The sequence below is a fragment of the Montipora foliosa genome, chromosome 12 (genome assembly GCF_036669935.1).
Source record: "Montipora foliosa isolate CH-2021 chromosome 12, ASM3666993v2, whole genome shotgun sequence".
Lineage (NCBI taxonomy): Eukaryota > Metazoa > Cnidaria > Anthozoa > Scleractinia > Acroporidae > Montipora > Montipora foliosa.
This window is the reverse complement of record NC_090880.1, coordinates 36,402,917-36,425,416: the sequence shown is the minus strand read 5'-3', so window position 1 is coordinate 36,425,416 and position 22,500 is coordinate 36,402,917. Positions and strand designations below refer to the sequence as shown.

At 38.5% G+C, this 22,500-nt stretch overlaps 3 protein-coding genes across 4 annotated transcripts in view; 2 read left to right on the top strand and 1 right to left on the bottom strand.

Annotated features, from left to right (window-relative positions):
- LOC137979475 (UPF0764 protein C16orf89 homolog) overlaps nucleotides 1-7,121 on the top strand; it is an 11,606-nt gene extending 4,485 nt beyond the window's left edge. The window contains exons 2-5 of the mRNA XM_068826728.1: nucleotides 65-505; nucleotides 2,321-2,744; nucleotides 4,076-4,137; nucleotides 4,972-7,121. Of these exons, the coding sequence (XP_068682829.1) occupies nucleotides 65-505; nucleotides 2,321-2,744; nucleotides 4,076-4,137; nucleotides 4,972-5,426 (1,382 nt within the window). The 3' untranslated portion in view covers nucleotides 5,427-7,121. The remainder of the gene's footprint in view (nucleotides 1-64; nucleotides 506-2,320; nucleotides 2,745-4,075; nucleotides 4,138-4,971) is intronic.
- A 4,809-nt stretch (nucleotides 7,122-11,930) lies between these two features.
- Nucleotides 11,931-16,702, top strand: LOC137979347 (nuclear factor NF-kappa-B p105 subunit-like). Of its 2 annotated transcripts, none has more exons than XM_068826581.1 (6): nucleotides 11,931-12,494; nucleotides 12,998-13,103; nucleotides 13,304-13,538; nucleotides 14,586-14,674; nucleotides 15,574-15,822; nucleotides 16,019-16,702. In XM_068826581.1, the coding sequence occupies exons 1-6, from the start codon at nucleotides 12,085-12,087 to the stop codon at nucleotides 16,040-16,042; spliced, it is 1,113 nt and encodes a 370-aa protein (XP_068682682.1). In that variant the 5' UTR covers nucleotides 11,931-12,084; the 3' UTR covers nucleotides 16,043-16,702. The 2 variants fall into 2 exon arrangements, with proteins under 2 accessions (XP_068682682.1, XP_068682681.1); XM_068826580.1 differs by having other exon boundaries at nucleotides 11,950-12,494; nucleotides 15,574-15,875.
- A 2,265-nt stretch (nucleotides 16,703-18,967) lies between these two features.
- Nucleotides 18,968-22,500, bottom strand: part of LOC137979688 (speedy protein A-like) — a 7,701-nt gene continuing 4,168 nt past the window's right edge. Inside the window, exons 5-6 of the mRNA XM_068827005.1 lie at nucleotides 21,491-21,752; nucleotides 18,968-19,507 (exon numbers count right to left, since the gene is read on the bottom strand). Of these exons, the coding sequence (XP_068683106.1) occupies nucleotides 19,446-19,507; nucleotides 21,491-21,752 (324 nt within the window). The 3' untranslated portion in view covers nucleotides 18,968-19,445. The remainder of the gene's footprint in view (nucleotides 19,508-21,490; nucleotides 21,753-22,500) is intronic.

Below are 22,500 nucleotides of genomic sequence, written 5' to 3'. Positions count from 1 at the left end.
TTCCAGATAATTTCTGAAGAACTTCCTCTATTGTTCATTATTTTTGTTTCATCTGTTTCCATAGGAGCTTTCCTTTCCCTGTTACATGATGTTCAGGATGGTCGACTAAGCTTAGAAGACAGTGTGCTCAGGCAAGTGAGGGGGCTTTACAACAAAGCAACCATCATTGGTCAGGATTCATTGCCATTTCTTATGAAATCTGAACCTGAATACTTTAAGAAATTCAAAAAAGAAGTGTCTAATCCTTGGATAAACTTCAAGCCTTTTACCAATAAAAAGCTGCAAAAGCATCATTATGATCCTCTGGAAAGGCGGAATGTCATCAGTTTTGATGAAACACAAAGTGACAAGTGCATGGTTGAGATAACAGGTACAGGAACAAGCGTGAACACAGGTCAGCCCTGCCAAGTGTCCGATGAGTGTTGGAGATTAATCAGTAGCGAAGGAGCCACAGGCTACACCTTAACACATCAAGCACTGTTTCTGCTGCTTGGAGAAATACAAGGTACCAATCAATCATTTCCATAAGTTGCAATTTTTCCTATGGGATTATCACCTAACCTTCCAGACCTACAATAATAATAATAGTAGTAGTAGTAGTAGTGGTAGTGGTAGTGGTAGTGGTAGTGGAGGTGGTGGTGAACAAAATGAACCTCTTAGTTTCTCTTCTTCCATCCAATATATCTTCCCTTTCACAGTGAGGGGATCAATAGAGAGCCTTAAAGTGCTTTCCTTTCAAATGGAAGAATGATTTTTTTTGTGTTTGACAACAATAAATCTGAATAGTGTTTTCCACTGGAAATATTTTTCAGGAAAAAAGAAGAAAATTCTGCTGTATTTCTTTTGTTTAATATAATAAATGAAATGACTGGAATATTAACATCACTACATATTATTTTTTTTAATGATACTGTTAATCATGCTTTTTTGATAAAATGTCATTATAAGTATACAAATATAAGAAATGTATACAGAATTGACTCTTCCCATAATAGTCCAGTAGAAGAGAACGGAAAATCGGAGCTTTGTTCAACCCACGAGTTGGAAAGATCAATAGCGCCTGAGCAAGGCTCGCTTCATTGTAAAGTCGAAAGGTAGTATACGATCTGAGATAAAAGAGGGTTTTGCTACGTTACTATTTCATCACCATGAAAACGAGGCTTCAAAGTGGATGACATTTCTTTGCTCCTTTTCTTACACCCTTATCAACATTTGCGGTCTATTGATACCCAGTCAGTACAAAATATGTGCTTCATGGGTTTAATTGTACCATAAAGCGATGTCATGTGACTTATCACATGACAAGAAAAATCCTTACAAGAAACCCTTGAACATATGAAAAATCCTTTTCTTTTTACAAACAAGAATACAATTTGATTCACAGCCTCTCTTATCACAAACCTTTTAACATTTGGCTGTCTAAAACGTTCACTCCAACTTTAACAGGTATTTTGCTCTTTAGCCATCTCAAAGGATGATTTTGATTTTCTTCATTTCTTAAGGCCTTTACTTTCAAGTTGACTCTGTGCTACCATCTAAAAGACATATGCTCTTTCCATTTTACTTTTAATTACCACCCCCAGCCCACCTTAGTCACTGGAGTGCTTTCCATTTGACAGGGAAAAATTCTTGGAAATTTTCCACTAAATGGAAATGTAAAAACTTTACACATAAAACAGCATTTATCAGAAAAAATTCTACAATGAATCCTTGAGGAACTAACATAAATTCTTTTTTTTAACTCGGGTTAAACGAAGCTCTGATTTTCCGGTCTCTGCTACCGGACTATAAAGAGGCTTTTCTGGGCCGTTGAAAGACAATCGATGAAACAACAGAATAGAACAACAACAAGAATCCCAACTGGCTGGAGGCAAAACAGTGGGCTATTTACAAGTGCAGCTTCAAGTTAACCAGCTAGACTACCACGATAAAATAATGCAGTGATTGATCAAAAGAGGTTTTGAACCTGGGATCTCTAGTCTCAAGGCAAGCAAGCACCCTAACCACTGGGCCACATTGCCCTCAAACCTTGTATTTTGTGCTGTTTGGTTGAATGTGTAAAGTTTTCACTCTTCCATTTAGTGGAAAACTCCCATGAATTTTTCCCTATCAAATGGAAAGCACTCAAGTGACTAAGGTGGGCTGGGGGGTGGTAATTAAAAGTAAAATGGAAAGAGCAGATGTCTTCTAGATGGTAGCACAGAGTCAACTTGGAAGTAAAGGCCTTAAGAAATGAAGAAAATCAAAGTCATCCTTTGAGATGGCTAAGTTGGGAAGTGATGATGATGATGATGATGATGTCTTTGTGATGTATCTCCAGGCTGCACTCCAATACTTTCAAAGCGATTAGAACAGTCAAACATTAAGGGAGGACTTGAGCAAGTTTACAACCGCATCTGTTCTGACATGTACCCAGAGATGATAGCAAGGGAACATAAAGGACAGTCAAATAAGATTTCTGTCGTAAATAGAGATTTATACATGGAGCAAGCAATGGTATGTGGCTCTATTGGTTACCAACAATTCTTGAGCCATGAGCGGTTAAAGGCGATTCTGACTTGGCAGAGAAAAGATGGGTGTTTCAGTCAACAGGAACCAGGGAACGAAGATGACAATAATTATTATTATAAGAAGTTTGATGGAAATGACCAGTCAAAGGAGGTTATGGATGACATAAAAAAGGAAGGGGGTTCTTTTGATGATGTTACACCAAGCCTTGGTAATGAATACTCCAAAAAACTGAGGTTTGTAAGAGATGAATAAGTGTTATAAACGTTATTTTTTTTGCACCCCACTTGAGTGGTATCAACAAATTATGGGACCAAGAAATATGGCAACAATTATTGCTCCAGATAATATTTTGCAAGGGTTCTAGAACCCAGCTTCCTTCTGTGATGTGACTAGAGATTTTTCTTGAACATTGCATCTTCCATGTGTGATTAGAATTCATGTCTGATATTCATCAATAATGCAGTCATTGATGTACTGTATGTATTTTAAAGTCATTCTGGTCTTTTGTTGTTGGATGTTATATTGATGATTTACCATCGGTAGATTTAGAACTTTTGAAAATAATGCCATTGTTGTCATACCCTGCGAGCAGAGTCTCTTTCGATCTTCCTAGATAAGTCAGGAAGAAGAAATAGACCCTGCCAGCCGGCTCGACATTTCGTGTTGAGCATGCCTTAAAAATTCAAACGTATTCGGGAGTCAGTCACGCGTGACTAGTTACCACAAAACCAAAACAAACAGTAGCGGATATTTTCAAACAACTCTGGCAAACACACGACAACCAAGGAATCATCCTCAAGATAGTTCAAGTTTTTAAATTACCATGATTTCAATTTTTACTGAAAAAATTAATAGGTTTCTCAATTCTGCAGATTCTGGTAAACTAGCTTCTATAACCGACATACGGAGGAAACACTCATGGGAATTTAGACAGTTAAAAATTGTCACACTGTTGTAAATTTAAAAAATATTGATGACGCGTGGCGAGTGATCATGCGCACAAATTAAAAAAACAGGTTTGGCAAGTTGAAACTGGACTGACTCATCCATTTCTTTGGATGAGCGGCAAATCAAAGAAAGTCGAGCAGGCTGGCAGAGTCTACTTTCCTCTTCCCGACTTATCTAGGAAGATCGAAAGAGACTCTGCTCGCAGGGTATTGTTGTCATTGTTCAATTTAAGAATTGTGAGCTTCTGTTTTAACCCATTGACTCTTCACTGGCGTACCCCCTCCCCCCACCAGTTATTGACAAGTAAAATCGTCTGGCGTTGGACAGAGTAAAATCTGTTATGAAGTCTCACTCCCAGGGGTCAATGGGTTAATTCAGGGAGAAGGGTGATGTGGTGAGAGAGCAGGATTCTGGGACTGATTCCTGGTCTTTACATCACATCTTCACATCTGTGTTGGATTTGTGTCTGGTTATCAAAATCATTACGTCACACCTGCAGTAGTCTTATCTGGATTCAGTGGGTAAACAGGCATCATATATCACTGCAAGTGGCACCTTCCTTTTTTTTTGTCTCACTCATTATTGTTATAATCGTTATTTTGTTTTATCTTATTAGAAGACCTTTGTCTGTGAATAAGAGGACAATGCGATCCCTGTTGGTGGAAAAGGAACTTAACGGTGTGTGCAGATCAAGATATATCTTTTACATTCTTAACTACAGCAAAAGATAATTGGCCTCTGGGGAAAAGACAAGTTTTTCCTATCTGTTCTCATAAAATGACCTCCAGATGACCTCCATCTGGCCATTTGACCAGCTAATTCCAGTTGCGTGACAGCCCAATTATTGGAAGAGTACTGTACTAGCATCACAGAGGTCAAGGGTTCATTTCACATTCAAGCCTCTGAAATTTTCCATCCTTTAGGTTTTAATTTATTACTAACTACTAACTGAGAGTGAGGGTCGTTACAGCAAAATCTCAGCTAGACCGATGTTTGAGATATTGCTGTAACAACCAAACAGTTGAGGTTATTAAGTTGTTTATTATATGGCTAACAATGGTTCCAAGGAAGAAAAAACTAATTGCATAATCTGTAGTTGGCCTGTGGGTAAAATTACGAGAGAATAATACCCTAGCGCTCAGCTACTCTTAGCCAATGAGAGCACACCTTGTATCGGCCAGAAACACGAGCCATGTAATACAATGCTTATTAATGTTCATAACTATGATGATTGAAATCTTAGCATTCCTCTTTCTGCATTTGAAACATGTTTCAACACACTTTAAATAGTATATACCTAAGAGATATTTAAAAAAATAATTTTAATTGCATGTATTAATAGCATTCTAAGATAAGACTTGTATGTACCTTTGAACTTAACACCCCACAGGTTTATCCCATTTTGGGGAAGTGTTTTAATGGAGATTATGTCTTACAATGTGTTCTTTTTTGTGTGTTGTATATTGTTATATATTTATGGGTTCAGCACATTTTATTGTATTATGTTTTCAGATGGTTGTTTGTCTCATTTGACTGGTGTAGCAACGGGTTTGTTGGGCTTATATTTACGGTGGTTGCCATATGCTCGTGGTCAACAGCCTGTCCAAAACTTGGCAATAAACAAGAAAATGCAAGATAATGAACCAAGTACAGACCCAGAAGTGTATAAAAATGGAAACTTAGGTGATTTCATTGCACAACAAGAGAGACAGCTGCAGCTGCTGAAACAAGATGTATCACAAACAGCACATCTCAGATCGATGCGCAGAGCGGCAATGCTGGACAGTGGTGCAAGAGAAGTTCTTTTACGGGAACCATCAGGGTCATTTCCCTGGGGTGTGGCAGTCCTTTGTGTGTGTAGTTTATTTCTTGTGTTCTCAGTGGTGTTTTTGAAGGGCATCAAAAAAACACTTTACCCAGTTGAAGCAGCATTGAGTGGCACCAAGAAAAGAACACATATTATTTAAAGGATTCTTCTTAGACAAATGGAGGCAGATAAAGTTTGAAGAACAGGAACTCACAGTCATCATCACAGGCTGGCTAATCTGAGCTTCTTCTCGGTTCTCTTGTGTCGTCAAGAGAGAGACCAAGGTCACGTTACAGTAAACTAGGTAGTTTCAAAGTCAACAGAGAGTGTCTACATTTCACATTATTTATAGGCCTATGAAAGGTTAGCATTAGGAACCTTGAGTACAAGGTTGATAAAACAATGACCTTTCCACGACTAATTCTGCATAATTATTATTCTCTGAAGGCAAAGTGAATATTCAAGGTGACATTCAACGAGCCTGAAGTGAATAAAATTATTGTTTTTGTATAAATACATAGGGGATTATTTGAAAAATATGCATTTTCTTTAAAACAATTAATTTCTTTGTCTGTCACCTCGACAAATTAAGGAGGGGCTAAATACAGGAATGGCTCTGACCTAGTTCCAGTCATTTACTTGAACAGACATTACAAATTTGAGCCCGCAAGAATGAGAGCCCCAACACCAAACCTACGTTTTCACCAGACTGCTGGTCGGTGCTGTTCCTGTAATTTAGCTGCAAGTGACAAAACAGCTTGCAACCATTTTGAAAAAAAACGCTTAGCAATAATCACCTCTAGTGCAACCAATTAGCACAGAGAATTTGCAATAATTGCTTATGTAATAGACCAATTTCGATATATTAAAATAAAAAATAAAAAAAGGATTTGTATGAGTTTATTCCCCGGAGCCTCGAGGTGATGCCTTTTGTTTTTATCTGAATTTAAAACTTAATTCATAAAATAATTAAGACAGTACGTGCACTCTCATTGGTCAATAGCTGTGTTTAGATGACAGTATGTAAACACGACTGTGACATCACGAATTTTGATTGGTTATGTGTTGTCAGATGCGCGTTTTGATTGGCTGGTAAGAAATATGAGCGTGTATCAAGAAAATCTGTTTCAATCAAGAAGTAAACACAAACAGCATTTTCCTTTGCTTGTCAATTTATTTTTGAGAAGTATTTTATAAGAGCAATACAGGACTTTCTTCCGTGTTTGCATAGCCTCATCTAAACACTCGGGATTTAAGAGAATTCGAGACAATTACTCAAACCCGAGGTGTAGTCGAGAGTTTGCATAACTGTCGAGAATTCTCCCAACTCCCGAGTGTTTAGATGAGGCTATGCAAACACGGAAGAAAGTCCTCTATTGCCTAAATTGCAAGTTGATGTTTTCCTAAGATTGATTATCAAGGAAATGTACAAGAAAAAAAGCAAGCAGTAGTTTTGAAGTTCTTAAAATAAACCACATATTATTTTTCCCTAAAGATGAGAATAAATATTGATGTTATTTGAATTTGTTTTGCCAGTAAAAAGTGAAAATTTTGCAAGGTGCATATTGTTAGATCGCATATAGAAATAATACGATTTATTTGAATAAGTGGTCGCTGTATAAACTAGAAAGCTGTAGTCTTACTGGTTCTCCTTTTGTAGATGACATTTTAGTCTCATAAAACGAGGAAGAAAATATAGTTTTAATAGTTTTTACAGATATTGAAGTCTTTTGCAAGGGCCAAGTGCCCCTTTTGTCACGGGCTTTTATGATTGGCTTGGGTGTGCTGTAGCAGTTAAATTAATGTGAGTAACAAAGCCACTTTACCGAAAAGAAAATAAATGAAAATGAAAGGGTAGGTGTGTTCAACTGAGTGTATAATCTGTGACAGTGAACTGATGACAGAGTCAGATTAGAAAGCGTTTCTTGTTCGACGGTTTGAGAACGTGTTCAAGTTAAGAAATGAACTACTGGTTCGCTAAACCCCAGCAAGGCTCTGCAGAACGGTGCCGCGTTGCTTTGCTTAAAACATGGTTGATGAATGAAGGGGGTAGTTTCCCAAGAAGCTGTGGTGCTGCATCGGTGGGGAAGTAGTATACAACAATTTGGTGTACAGAGAATCTAAAAGCTAGAATCTCTGTACGGTGGCCAATTTACATTATCAACTCCGTTGATAAAACCAAATTTTTTAAAACACGGTTACATTGGCATTGGTGAAAAATTATAGAAATGTCAACTTTGAATTCTCGTGGCATTTTATAACGCTTGCCTCTAGTCAGTTCCATGTTTTAAACGTGACCCCTCTGTAAAGGTCCGTTCAAGTTACGCATTTCAAGAAATCTTTCCCAATAATTATGGTTACATGGCTTTGAGCTTTCGGTTTTTTTTACAGTGTCATCATGTTGAATAATGCGTTGCAAGGGTTTCAGTTTCTCGCTCGGTCGGTCAAGCGTGTTTAATGTCACTGCTGATGTAGTAGCGGGACTTTCCCTCCTGAGATGAATCGAATACGAAAATACTTCCACTACTTGAAACCACGCACTTCATTTTCGTGCGTGGCCCTCAGGACTATTAAAAAAGGGAAATTAAGGAAGATTACCTCCTTGGCGGATTCCTAACCTCTCACAGAGCTAAGAAGTTCAAGGGGGACTGTCTAGCCTTGGGCGAAGGGGGGATCACACTCTCTCTCACACCCAGAATACTTACGTTTCAGATGAGCAGTAAGTGCAGGGGTAGGGACAAGCCCACAAAATAACTACATAGATGAAGTCAGTTCCAGGTAACATAAATTGCTCTGTTCCAGTTTGTATTATGTTGTTGACTGTCACAAAGATGGGGTCACGGGTACCCCAGAGGCCCCCCCCCCCCCTGGACACGCCCCTGTAGGCAGCCTTACTCTTTTTCGATTTCAAATGAGTGATTTCAATAACTTAAACTGTAGCTTGCGCTTACAAAATCCCAAATACAAAATTTGGATCAAACATTTAGAAGAGATGGTCAAATTTTAACTCTTGCATCCACTCTAAACGTTGCTGCAGATGAAATGGCGAAAAAACGTTTCAGAGGAACGAAACCTTGGCAATATTTTTTTGTCTATTCACTTGGACGGCCTGGCAGGTTAACTCCGACAGCGCTTTCCTTTAGTAAGTACGGCGAAAGCCCCAAACCTTTTCGATATTTGAAACGATGACATTTCAAAGCACGAAACTGGTCTTGTGTTTTGCCTTTTTCAGTTTCCAAAAGATATAACAAAAGAATGAGGCGGATCGCAAGGGCTCAAGTTATGCTGAGGCGAGTACATGGCAGCTACCAATTCGAGAAACAACTTCTTGCTCCAGCCTTTCTACTTAAGTTTGTAGAATCACGGCCACCCGCAACGAGAAATTTCAGACTTAATTTATCAGCATGTACAATATATCATTAAGAGTAGTCTGCGGATCGTATAAGGCGATAGGTTTCACTCGATCTGACTTGCTTATGATTATTGAGGAGCTCAAAAGTACAAGACGTTTTTGATCCGCGGAAGGCAACACTATCACATTTCCATTGTTAAGTATCTTTTCCCTATTACAGACGATTATTTTAAAAATCTGCAACTCCAGCGACAACACCACAAGGCAGGAATGATTATTGGTTACAAAGGAAAACTAATCGCACAGTACGAATTTCGCGCAGTACGCATTTCTTGGCCGTAAAAGGTTCGCAAAACCACAACGTGAAATCACCAAATTTTAGGTTTTGACGAAAACGTGAGCATACAGCAACAACAACAATAATAATACCAACTTTATTCTTTCAGTACAATGAAAGGGAGAGATACCAGAGGTTATCCTTATCATGACGAGGGTATCCGCCCGGCTTTTATTGATCCAGAGTCGATTTTCATGAGGGAGGAAAACCGGATTACCCGGAGAAAAACCCTCGGAGTCAGATTGAGATCGACTGAAATTCAGCCCACATACGTCCGTGAGGTCAGGGTTAGACCCGGGGTGGCAGAGGTGGGTGGCGTGGTTGTTAACTGCTAAGCCACCCTGACAACAACCATTCATTTGCTATCTTTACTTTACACTCGTTCGTCCCCATCCAGTTACAGGATAGTTAGCTGGTATTGTACAACTTAAACAAGATGAAACAATCGCGAAATACGTTCAATAGCGCTACGTTTCATTTTGTAGTAACGTTTTCGTTGCTGTTGTCCTGAGCTCGCTTAATAAACTCCCTAACATCTCGAGCTTAATTAAAAACTACCTAACGATTAGCCAGTCACTGGAAGCTCTGGACCATCCGTCCCCCATCCGACGTTCGAGCCAAGCCTAGAACATGCGAAGAAATATATGTTACGAAACTTATACTCTTCATTTCTATTGGTTTCGCTGTTTTTAAAGGATTTTCGTTTCGTTTATGTAGTCAGCAGGGCCCGGTTGTTCGAAAGCCGGTTAATCTAATCCAGGATTATCGTAAACTTTGGTTTTATTTTTTCAACTTTTTGGTGAAAGTTTCTTTTGCTTATGTTTGTCTTTCAAGATTGACTTCCTCTAGTATTAAGCTTTGCCGAAACGTCAGCTCACTTGGTTAATTTACCATAATGAAGACCCACGAGCGACCTTGGTTGACCTTTCGGTTGACCTTGGTAAGAGATGACAGTCCCTTGGTTCAGTCCACTGCGTTATATTTCATCATTTTGAAAAGTTATCCGGAAGGGGCGGAAAATGGCCACCAGCGGCAAAAAAGGGGGCGGATAAAAAGATCGGGGAGATTGTCAATATTTTTAATGGGAATAAAAGTAGACAATCCCCCATGAATACAAGCCAGAAATACTTCACAATCACAGATCCCACACCCTCTCGAATTTGCAACCGTACTATTTATGCGCCTATGACGTGATCACTGAAATGTGTTTCCCAGTCAAATGACTTCAGGTGCAACAACTGAATAAGCTGTATGCAAAGTAAGGCAATTCTACAAAGCGTCAATCATTATTCAAGAATTCAAAGTGAAAGCAAACAAATCATCAAATCATCAAAACCGTCAAAAATATATATATCCTCACAGCCGTACAACCAGCCTTGTAGTATTATTTTGTTTTAAAACTTTCCAACCATATTTCGAGTTGCGATACTTGTTTTAAGAAATGATTCGCATGGTGTGCAGGGTCTGCAAGCGGTTTCGCGTGATCCGTGAATTGATCCCAAAAAAGAGCGTGAATCGGGAAAACTAAAGAAATACAACCGAGATTTGTGAATTAACCGTGACGTGTGGTCCTTTAAAGTTGTATTGCGTGAATCGAGATTTCTGCTTTTATAATGTCGTGGACATCAGTCAACGAACCGCCTCCTCTGGGTGCGCTCTCACCGCAATTTCTTCGGCCCCCTCTTTCTGGAATTTCTGGATCCGCCCCTAGGTTTTATCAGTTGACCATGAGATGAGATGGCAACAAAAAGTTGGTGGCGAAATCAACGATTCCAGGAATCCATAACCCTACGATTCTTGGCTCTTTGTTTGACTTTGATAAAGTATAAATGAAGTTCATTGCTGTTACATGGTAGCTCTACAATTCTTCTCTTTCACATTTTGTTTTCTAACTTCAAGACTTCCGTGGTCGTTGATTTTTCTATGATGTTAAAAACCTGTCATAAAGTTCGAGTTAGTTTAGACGGAACGGTTTGCTCTAGCGCTCGCTATTGCAACAATTCGCATTTGAAAACGTCCAGGCGACCCGAACGTGAACACGTGTTACAAATTTGACAGGCAGCTTTTCATTTTCCAACGAACCAACCTCTGATTGGCAGTGACCTGGACAAATGATTACAACATGTCTCTCAAGGCGTCTCTCATCTCAGTTCATGTGAACTACCGTGAATGACTCAACAGAGGTCACGTACGAAACATGGCAATGGTAGATTCTGTTAGTATATGACCAGAGGTATATGACAATGACAGAAGACCTGTTTCGAACCATCTTGACAGACAAATTACATGTTTTCGTGTAGGGTTCATTGGTGACCAATATTGATTTTTTCCGCATCCCCTAAAAAAATACCCCCTTGTGAGAGTATTAATTAACATATCACTGTCTTATTCGCGATTTTAAGAAGATTTTTCTTGGTACGCGACATTATGAAGAATCAAAAATTTGGTTTTATCAACGGAGTTGATAATGTAAATTGGCCACCGTACAGAGATTCTAAAAGCTGACGTTTCGTCAGAGCGAATCCGGATTCGCTCTGACGAAGGGCTAACGCTCGAAACGTCAGCTTTTAGAATCTCTGTACGGTGGCCAATTTACATTATCAACTCCGTTGATAAAACCAAATTTTTGTATACTACTTCCCCACCGACGCAGCATCACAGTTTCTTTAGAAACTACCCCTTCATTCATTATGAAGAATCATCCACGTAGATTATATTTCACTTGCGTAAAGTCTCCGTATTTACGCAATTTCACCATATCGTGTCTGGGGAATCCCCTAATGAATAATAAAGCCTAATTGGCACTCGTCATTCCTGCATGTCTCAACGAATTACCGGGGTGCCCCCAGGTTTTTTTCCCAAAAAATTATGTAAGACACTTTCGCTGATTGGCCAATGTTATGTCACGTTTGTTCTTAAACCGTCGCTGATTAGTCAATTTGTATCACGTGAATAAAAAAGGGAAATTTCCCTTCGCAATCAACATAAAGTATATACGCGACGATCCGCCATTATTGGTCTCTACGATTTACTCCAAGAACGAAAAGGGCGTCAAAGTTTTCTGTACTTTGTACCCGCCAAACGGCTTATTGATTAGTATTTTCTACGTGGAAAATTATCGTTAAAGGAATGGATTCGTCCCAAAAGCAACGAAGACTCATTCCTCGAGGAGCCCAACGTAGGGAACTAGTGGAACACAATCTTTCTTTCGGCAGTAAAATGGGAGGAAAGGCAGTGTTAGCTGACTCGGGTATCGATCAGTGTGATTCAGGGTTTGCCGATGATGATGAACTTCGTTCTCGAAGTATGGAAATAGACGCTGTGAGTGAAATTCGGAGCGTTGAGGAGAAGACGCAAAATTTAACCATCGACGATCCAGAAACGAACTTTAGACATCCCTCGCCTAATCCATCACTTGAAACGCTTTCCCGAAACGAAGAACTTTATCTCAATTATGCCCAGCGGAACGATGTGAGATACTTACTGGCTCAAGATCACGTCAGGAAACTTCTTTTCTTGCAAGACGACGATGGGGACACGTAAGATAGAATCTATTAAGTTCTTTTGAAACCAAAGCCTATTTTCAGTTCGTTGCGCCTCGCTCCTATGAACCTTCGCTATTTCTTTCTGCAGGAAATTGTTGTATATCTAACCGTGCATGTTGTCATGATTTGTCGTTTGATGAGTTAAAAGCTTAAATAACCCTTCCTTGCTAGTTTGAACTGTTTTAAACTGAAATGAAAGAATTGGTTTCTAGTTCTCCTTCTCTTGAGAGAATAACCAGTTCAAGTCGGTAAAATTATATCACGAGACCAACAGGGGGCACGTTGAATGCGTATGCATGAGGTTGATGTGAAAGAAATATCTGTAATTCTTAAATCGGAGCTGTATCCTAAAGTCAAACTTCATGTTTCTATTTTAAAATATTGAAAATTTAGTCGAGGCGTTGTATTCATAAAAATTCCCTGGAAAGTACGACAGACAACAATGATGCACATAATTTCATTTTGTGGCTAAATTTTACATGTGTTCGTGTGTTTAGGGCACTGCATCTGTCGATTGTCAATATGAAACCGATGGAGACAGACGCCATTATCGCTGTTGCACCGTGCTTAGAATGCCTGGAGATCTACAACGATCTTAGACAGGTAAGCTTAAGGAGTGAAGCGAGAGTATGAAATACTGTGATGTCTGATTTGGTTCGTTCACTCCGCCTCGATCGTTCTCGAAAGCAAAGCTACGGAAGCATTTTTTCAATAATCTTGTCTGATTCTTACTAGACTTTTTTGTTGCGTTTGTGGATCTTAATGAGAATATTAAGACGGACGAAAGATCTTTTTTTTTTTAGGCACCTCTTCATCTAGCAGCAATAACTCGTCAGCCTGCAACACTGCGCCGTTTACTGGAAGCTGGAGCATCACCAGACATTCAAGACCGAAAGGGACGAACGGCTTTGCATTTAGCTTGCGAACTGGGAGATTTTGATTGTGTTAAGGAAATAGTGAGGCCCCTGCTAGAAAAAAGATGGAGCGATGAAATAAAAGACAGAGTAAATAACATGTTACACGAAAGAGATTTCCAAGGTGGGTAAAAGAAAATTTTCCTACTTGATATTCATAATTTATTTGTCAACATCGAGCGTTTTGATCGATGACTCTAAAAACAGGGTGTTCCCCCACAACTGGAATTCGAAAACCAATAATTGGAATGTGCTTTCAAAGGGAAAAAATGTCAATATTTCCCTTTTTTGGAAAACAATAAGAATTTAGTATTGTGTTTTGTTGGGGGTTTCCCCGTGGTATTGAAAAGGAAAGGGAAATGTTAAGACTTGCTTCCTTCAGCTTTTGTGTTTCCAGGCGTTTTCCCCCAACAGACTAACTGCTGAATCATCAGGGCTAATGTTTCATTCTAGGAATTCTACTGAGTTTTTGTTCAATACCAATTATTATTATTGAACATACACTCAAGGGCACATCTGTTTCAAACTTGGAACACAGGCCATCTTGTTTCTGCTGTGATGCAATTGCCTATAACAGAATGTTGTTTCCTAGTATTCGGTATATCCTTCTTCTAATTTTTCTCAAGAATCCATTCCTTCTTTTTTCGTATAAATAAAAAAACTGCACATCCTTACATCCTGCCCAATATTTATTTGTGAATATTAAAACGAGAAATAAGAGTATGCCATCATCCTATAAAGGTAACCTGACTGAGTGTGTGGGAATGTGAGAGCTCTTTAGAGTAATGCATCAGGCAATTCCAGAAGTGCCCATCCCCCTCCCCCGTGCTAACGCCCGGGCATTAGCATTTTTTTTTTTCTAAAAATGGGCAAATTCCCCTGGGGTGGGGACACATAAGCTGTCTAAATGCTCGGGGTGGGGACGAAGAAAGAAGGCAAATGCCCCGCCCTCGGGATCGAAATAGCCATGTTCACTTCGGGATGGGCACCGCTGGAATTGATTGAGGCATAAAAGTGTTCTTTTTACATTACGCTATCAATAATAAGTTTGACCAACAGCACAAAAACCTTTCTCTCTAAGCATTTGTGTTTCTTCAAGACTAACATTGTTGCTTCTTGTTTGAAGTTTTTGGTTTTCTCATTTGGATTGGGTTGTTTCTTGTGTTTTTAGGTTTCACTGCTTTACACATCGCTGTGTTCCAAAATAACATACAAATTGTAAATTATTTGGTTTCTCTGGGAGCTGACATCAATGTACAGGTAATTTCCATTTTGTGTATGAAAAGGTACCGTTAGCTGGCTTGTCTGAGCAAACCCTCCCCTCTTCCTTTGTCAATTTTCATTCAGAATCAAAACTTCAGAAGGTTCTGATTATGGGAAAATCTTTTGTTTATTTAAATTTAAATGATTTTGTGCATATGATGATTTTGATCATTAAAGAAGATGGAGCAGGGATCAGTTAAGGAGGCTCAAAAAGGGTTTCAGCTAAGCTCGTGCACAAACTACACATGCAATACATAAGCTGGCAGCTCAAATTGACTGATGAATCAAAACAGGTGTCTAGAAGTAGAAATGTGTTTCTAAATTTGAGGACACAGGTCATACATTTTGTTGAAAATGTTTTGCATTATCTCAAATAATTGGTGCCCTTCCCTGATTTTTTGCATACAAGGAAGTTTTGTCTCATTGCATTCTTTTGAAAAAAAAAAAAGTTTTGGTGGAATAAAGAACTAAGAAACTAACTAATAAATTCTTAATTCTTTTCTTACTATGTATTAACCAAGAGAAGTTAACTTTAGGTGTTGTTGAAATTTGAAAAAAGTTGTAAGTCACTACATTAAGTGTAAGATATTTTCCGAAAACTAGATTTTAGAGGGTCTTTTAACAATGCTGTACTATTGCCATGACACCAGTTGGAGACTCACAGATGCCTTAAAAAAAATTGCTTAAAGATATTATTTGTAGGGAATTGAAACATTTCCCAGCTGAAAGGATTGGTAGTGTTGTTTATTCTTTTCCAGAAACCCATCATTACATGTAGGTGTGGAAAACCCTTTCAAGCCTCCTTAATGTATTATTGGGTCTATGTGAGCTCATTATTTCTTGGTAATCTGAATTTACGCTAATCTGGTTTGTTTTTTTTTTTAATTTTTTTTAAGGATGGGAAAAGTGGACGTTCTCCTTTGCATTATGCTGTAGAAGACAGCAATTTGGCCATGATCAATTGCCTTTTGCATGAGTGCCACGCTGATCCTGATGTGATGACCTTTGACGAAATTACACCATTGCACATTGCTGCGGGACGTGGCATGGAGTCAGTAGCAGCACTGCTTCTGGCAGCAGGAGCCAATCCACAGCTCACAAACTACGAGGGCGAATCACCATTAGATGTTGCTTGCTCGCCTCAGGTGATTACTAAAGCTGCCCATAATTTTGCAAAGCTCTCGCAGGTTTCTTTCAGGTGAAGAATGATAAAAATAATATTGTCTTAAGAAAGTTTTACTCAGTTGAGTGAAGGTCCTACTGGTGAATCAAACCAATTCTTTATATATATATATATATATATATATATTTATTTATTTACGTATTTTTCACTCTTGACAGATCCGTGACATGGTAAACTGTTGACTCTCAAATGGCAGAAGAAGTGCTGGAAAGTAAAACTGTAATTTTAGCTTTAGTAAGCTAAGTCTAGTTTATAATACTTTGTGCTTGAAATAATAAAATGGAAAGAAGTCAAGTGTGACATTTTGCTGCAGTGTGAATTTTTCTATGATAAGGAGTAAAAGTAGTGACAGTGAGAAATTATTGCATATAACACACATAATGTAGGTGGTTGGGCAGATGCATTTTGTAGCAAATTGAAACAAAATGTTCTTTCATAACTTTAAATAAAATAATAATTGTTATTAAAATAATAATTGTTATTGCTAACGCGAATTTGCTGCTTTAAGAAGAAGTTTTGGAGGGTTTTGCTCAGTATATTTTCAATATTTTTATTCCATGAATAATGAGACATTTTTCTTGGGCCCCCTAATGCAGTTATTGTTGATGAAACTAAGACATTTTATTAGTTGGATAAAATACATCACGGTGTTTTGTCTTGACTAGTCTTTGCTGGGCTTTCAAATTTTCAGTAAGGCAATAAGAGCAATAATAATTACTGTTTGCCGTAATTAAAGCTCTGTCACACTTTGCGCATTTGAAGATTTTTCTGTTCTTTCGTATTTCTGCATTACTTGATATTTCAGACAAGATTATATGAAAATAAATTCCTGGATTGGTCAACAGTCGTTGTGTTTGGTTTAATAAGTAATCATTGAAGAACTTTAAGTGAGCAGGCATGGCGGTGAATTCAAATATACAAATGATCAGAAATTATGTTACCCGCAGATCTCATTAGAATGCTTGATCGCAACCCGGAAAGATACTTTCACCCCTTCCGTTTATTCCCAAAGGCTGTGTCTCGTATCTAGCTGTGTGTGCATGTGTGCACGTGACCAGCAGCACTATTGGATTACCAAAACAAAAGAAAGTATTTGCATAAAAATTCCCGGAGAATTAGTTTGGTACACCATCATGGCCGCCATTCCTTTGTTTTGGAACACCAACATGGCTGTCGTGACGTCATCTGAAAACGCTCTATAGGCAGTGCGACCCAGTGGTTGGGACACATGCCTTGAGATCCAGAGTTCCCAGGTTCAAGACTCGTTCTGACCACTTGTTGAATTTGTTGCCGGTAGTCCCTGGTTCAACTTCTCGGCCGCACTTTTCATTAGCCAACTGGTTACTGTTTGCCTCCAGCCATTTGGGATTCTTAGTAGTTTTTGTGTTCTGTCGTTTTGTTGATTGTGTTTCATTGGCCCTGAAAAGCCCCTATGGGGAGTGGTCAATTAAGGATGTATTGTTTGTATTGTATCTCGGAACTCAGAGATCTATGCGTTGAGAATAACCCTTTTCACAGTTAGTTTTTCTTATTTGCATTACAATGTAATCTAACAAAGATGCGAGGCAATTTTGGGTTAAAACTACAAGATAGCCCAAAATTGCCTCACATGCTAAATTATATTGTAATGCAAATGAGAAAAACTAGCCATGAAAAGGGCTATTCACTGTTTTCGTCTTGTTTCGTCTGATTTAAGGACGTTCGCGCCAAAATCTTCCTACGGTGAGATTTTCTTCATTTCTCGCCTAGAGTTAGGTCATAAAGTACTTACTCCAAAAATGAAAAAAAAAATGGGGGTCACCGACTTTGTTTCGGAGAAAATGGCAGTGGAAAAATGCCTTAATTTCGAGAAATCGCTCATAATAGCGAGATGTAGGCTCATCTGCTCATCCATCGAAAATCATAAAAATAAACTGTTGAGTGAAAGTTTCCGTGCATAGGATTTTAGGAGTGAGATTTTTAGATAATTGTATGCCACTAGGGATGTGGTAAACAGTAGAGTTCATCCTCGACGAGCGTTTTCGTAAGCTCTATCCGTTGCAAACACTACCAGAATTCGATGGCACGAGGAAAGAAAATGTTAAAAAAAGATAACTTCTTACGGTGAGAATTTTTTCATTTCATCATATTTTGTAGATAGTAAGTAAAGTAAGTGATTCATGATTAAAAAAATAGGGGTCACCGATGATCTGAACGAGTAAAATCGATGTGATTTTGCAAAGCTCTTGGAAAAGTTCGTTTGTCACGCTTTTGCGTGACCTGTCGGGCAAGGACTGGAACCCAAGAGAGGATCGATCGTTGAAGAGATGAAAGGTTTTTACCGAAAAAAAAAACCTTTCTCGAGCATAGCAACGAAGTTTTAAGCAGGGGTCATCTTCATTTGGTTGGTGTTTTGTATAATATCTCTCCATTGCCGTCATGCTCATCTTCTGGAGTGTGTTTTTTTGTGAAATTCAATCGCTGATAGTTTCCACGCAGGTCCGCACTATTCAAGCGGACGAGGACAAAAATACTGCTCAATTTTCACGAAAGTAAAGGAAAAGAACTTTAAAAACATGCATTCTCTTTGAACTTAAATTGGGAGGGTAATAAAAACATTAAAAAGAAACAGCCCCATTAAATTTACGCAACGGTTCGTCCTCGAGTTTTCCAAACTTTCAGCCACTAGTCTACTCGATCAGCTACCTTTTCCAGAGCTTTTTCATCCTTCCGCTCACTTCTCTTTGAAGTTTCATGATGATTCGGAAATAAATTTGCCTTTCTTTTGCCGGCCTGGAATTTTTTCCTCGGCGTTTTTGTCGCCATGTTATTTTAACTGATGCTTGAAAAAATTGTATGAAAGTCAAGTAGACTAGTGCACGACTGATAAAACCTCGCGAATATCAGTCGTGCAGTAGTCTACTTGACTTTCATAAATATTTTGAATCAATTTTGACTGATCACGATCTTCTCTGATCCAACGCTGTGCAAGACTTATCGTCCACGGTTTTTGCAAAGGTTTTAAAACCTCAACTTCACTAATGCTCGAAGTAATGCGTGACATATTACAGTCGCGTTACCTGCGCAGTAACGTTGCGCACAAACAATTAGCGCGAACGTCCTTAAGTTTTTACATTTTACATTTACAGACAGTTCTGAAAGCAATGTACATAATGGGTACATTGTGTCCATTACGATCACTCGGATTAGTTAAGTGAAAATCATCAAAGATTCCTCTTAGTTGGTTACTTTTTTATTTCGACATTGAAGCAATTACAAACCAACCCTTTTATTACGAAAAACAAAAAATCTTACAACTACCAAGCAAGGATCCACTTTTTTAAACATACATAATACATGCTTCATTTTCTATGATAAAACTTTACCCTTTTAACTATCAAATTACTGAACATGCCTGCATGCTTATTTTTAATTTCAGGCCTTTTAATTTTTGATCCAGCAAGCTCTGACAATTGAGAGATTCTTCATTGCTGTTAAGTTTTGCTTGCCAAACTTTAATTGACTTAAGAAAAGAAAAGAAAGACCCGACAAGTTCGCAAGAACTGTTGTCTGTGCTTATCAATTATATTAATCCTCTTTTCAACTTCACTTCCTGTTATCAAAGCAACACCTTTTATTATTGCTCTTCTGGAGTACATTCTTCAGATCTATTGAAATGTAACACAGAGTTAGCATTCAAGTCTTAACCCAGTGAAGGGTCATCAAACTTTATATTATGAGGGCACTTTTAATTCAAAACTTTATTATATTTGTGCCAAGACAACGTGAGGAGTTTTTTTACATTAAGGTGGCTCGAACCAGTTTCAACACTTTCAAGAGACCTTGTCATTAGAAAGATTGACACTACAACACTTTCTCACTTAACAGCAATGTTATAAAACCATGTGAAACAAATTATTGCTGTACAAGATGCAGTCATTTTTGTGACGTAACAAGTTACCACGGTAACAGGACAGCCTTGCAAAAACAGCCTATATTTTGGCTTTAGTTGCTAATATCTGAAAAACGAACTCAGTGACCCATTTTTGTTATTGCACAAAAGAGATCAGCAGGCCAAGATGAAAGTCTTTGCAAAGTTTAAAAAAAATTTGTGGAGCCGATTCAGAGCTACCTTAAATTTTCAATTATTTAAGGTGGCTCTGAATCCGCTAAACAGAAGTTTTTTAAACTTTGCAGAGAGCTTCATTCTGGCATGTTGATTACGTTTCAGAAATAAAAAGTAGGGGTCACCGAGTTCCTTTTTGGGATATGAGCAGCTAAAGCCAAAATATGGGGTGTTTTTGCAAGGCTTTCCCGTTGCCACGGTACCTTTTTACGTCCAAAAAATGACCGAATTTGGTGTTTGATATGGTACCATAACTTCCCTGTTAAGTGATAAAGTGTTGTAGTGTCAATCCTCCTAATAAGAACGTTTCTTTCAAGTGTTAAAACTGGTTCGAGCCATTTTAAAAGGGTAAAAAAGGCGCAAATATCCTCTCAGTACCGGGCTCTTCTTTAAGCACTAATGATATCCATGCAATGGCTACAATTTGCGTGTGGAAAGAAAAAGCTGATCGTCTTTTCTGTTTAGTTCAAAGAAATAAGCCAATCCTCTAGTAGTAACTTAAATTACAGATTGACCATCAATAGGCACAATAACCATTTCATGGGAGACTTGGGCTATGTTTGCTTTGACTCTGAAATTACCTTATAATAGGAAATTAACGCGACTTAAATCAACGCAAATTTAATGTAAAACGACTTTCGAATAAAGAAAATTAACGCGAAGGAGGAGGTAGTGTTACACAAAGGAAATTAACGCGATTAAGACAGTTGGTGGTGACCATTGAACCAATTTATTCAACACTGGATGCAAAGTCACTGAACAAAACTGAGCCCTCTGGTCAACAAAACAGTCCTCAAAATTCTAATTATAATGTAGTGGTTAACGGAAAGAATATACCTTATTTTATTGTTTTTTAGGCGTCTTGAATGTCAGGAAAGGTTTCAAAATTAGGGTTAAAATAATGGAAATTAATAGCGCGGAAATTAACGCTGCACTTAATTAACGTCGCGGAAAGTAACGTTCAACATAATTAGCGCGACTTAACGCGAATTTAAGCGATTCGCGTTAGTTTCAAGGAGCGTTAATTTCCTAAATTAAAGGGGCTAGGTCATGGAATTTTAGGCAATTTCAGCACTGATCGAATGGTCATAGAATTAACCAAAATATCAAAATAACTGTTCAAAACTGTAGAAGAACTCTAACAAAATACAGGGAAGCTAAGAAGGGACATGGATGGACAAAACTGGAGGGGATTGAAATGGATTGAATTTGGGTAAATTTGAAAAACGTCGGCCCACCTTTTTTCAAATTTATATCAGTCTATGTCAAAATGTCATTTATACAGCTGGAAAATCATTCTCAGTTGTTATGTGGCCGTGAATGAAAGACTCTTGCTCTGCCAATTTGACGTTTAGAGCTCATAATTAACAAAATTAAAGAAAATTACCTAAAATAGCGTGACCTAGCCCCTTTAGGTAAGAATGATCCCCTTTAAATGACCCGCCCAAGTTTTTGTACCCGTTGAACACCAAATTTCAGGGTGTTAAGTCTATCTGAGTATATTGCTCTTTTCAATTGTACTAACCTTTCATATTAAAGCTTGAATTATAATGTTCATCTTCAGATGAAGATTGGGATGAACAGGTGCAGTAATCCGAGGTGATTGCTGGTGAATTCTCCTTACTTTCAGGGTCTTTGCATTTTGTACACTGAAAAGGAGCAGCTCCAGGACCTCTCGGGCTTGTACACAGGGAATTGGCATCTCTCATGTACTCCCTCCATGCTCCTCCGTGATGATTTCGCCTTGTACGCCGCCATATCGGATGGTCTGCCACTATAGACATGATCTTAAAAGGGAACAACATAATGGAGAGCAAATTCTTTGTGACTTAATGAACAGATTAAACCATTGTGTGGTTGCGACATATTTGTCAACTGTTCAATATGAAGAAGTACAACCGAACTATTCAAGAATTTTTGAAAGAAAACGTTATAAGAATGCGGCAAAATCTTATGAATAGCAGAATTGATGATCAGACAGATTTTTCTAAAGGCTTGTCAAACATGGTTTTCTTTTTTGGACGGTAATTATTAAGCATTGACTGTGCAAGTTATTTTCCCTGCTATCAGAGATCTCTTTTCTTTTGCGTTCGCTGAAATGACGAGTACGGGAACTGAAGAGACCTCTGCCATGGATCCAAACTCACTGTGTTGAGCATGCGCGGCGGTTACTTAGCGACCGAATCCTCAGGTGTGTTGTGTAGGTTCACTTAACAACAGCGGAACTACTGTAAAGAAATGCGCGAGAGACAGTGGGCTCAAATCGCAGTCAGCAAACATATCATTGGGCATGCGGTTTGAAGAGTGCCGTCCAAGCTTGTGGACGGCGGTTGAATAAAAGAAGAGGAAGATAAAAGAAGAGGAAGAGGTCTCTTTTCCCGTACAACGAAAAAGAAAAGAGACCTCTGCTATCAGGGAAGAAGTGGCTTAAGGACGGTGCCTACTATTGTTATTGCGGATACGTTCTGCGCATCTCGAGATACTCCCATTTCCTATGGGTGGTGCTTATTAATACAGGGATATTTTTGCGTGGTT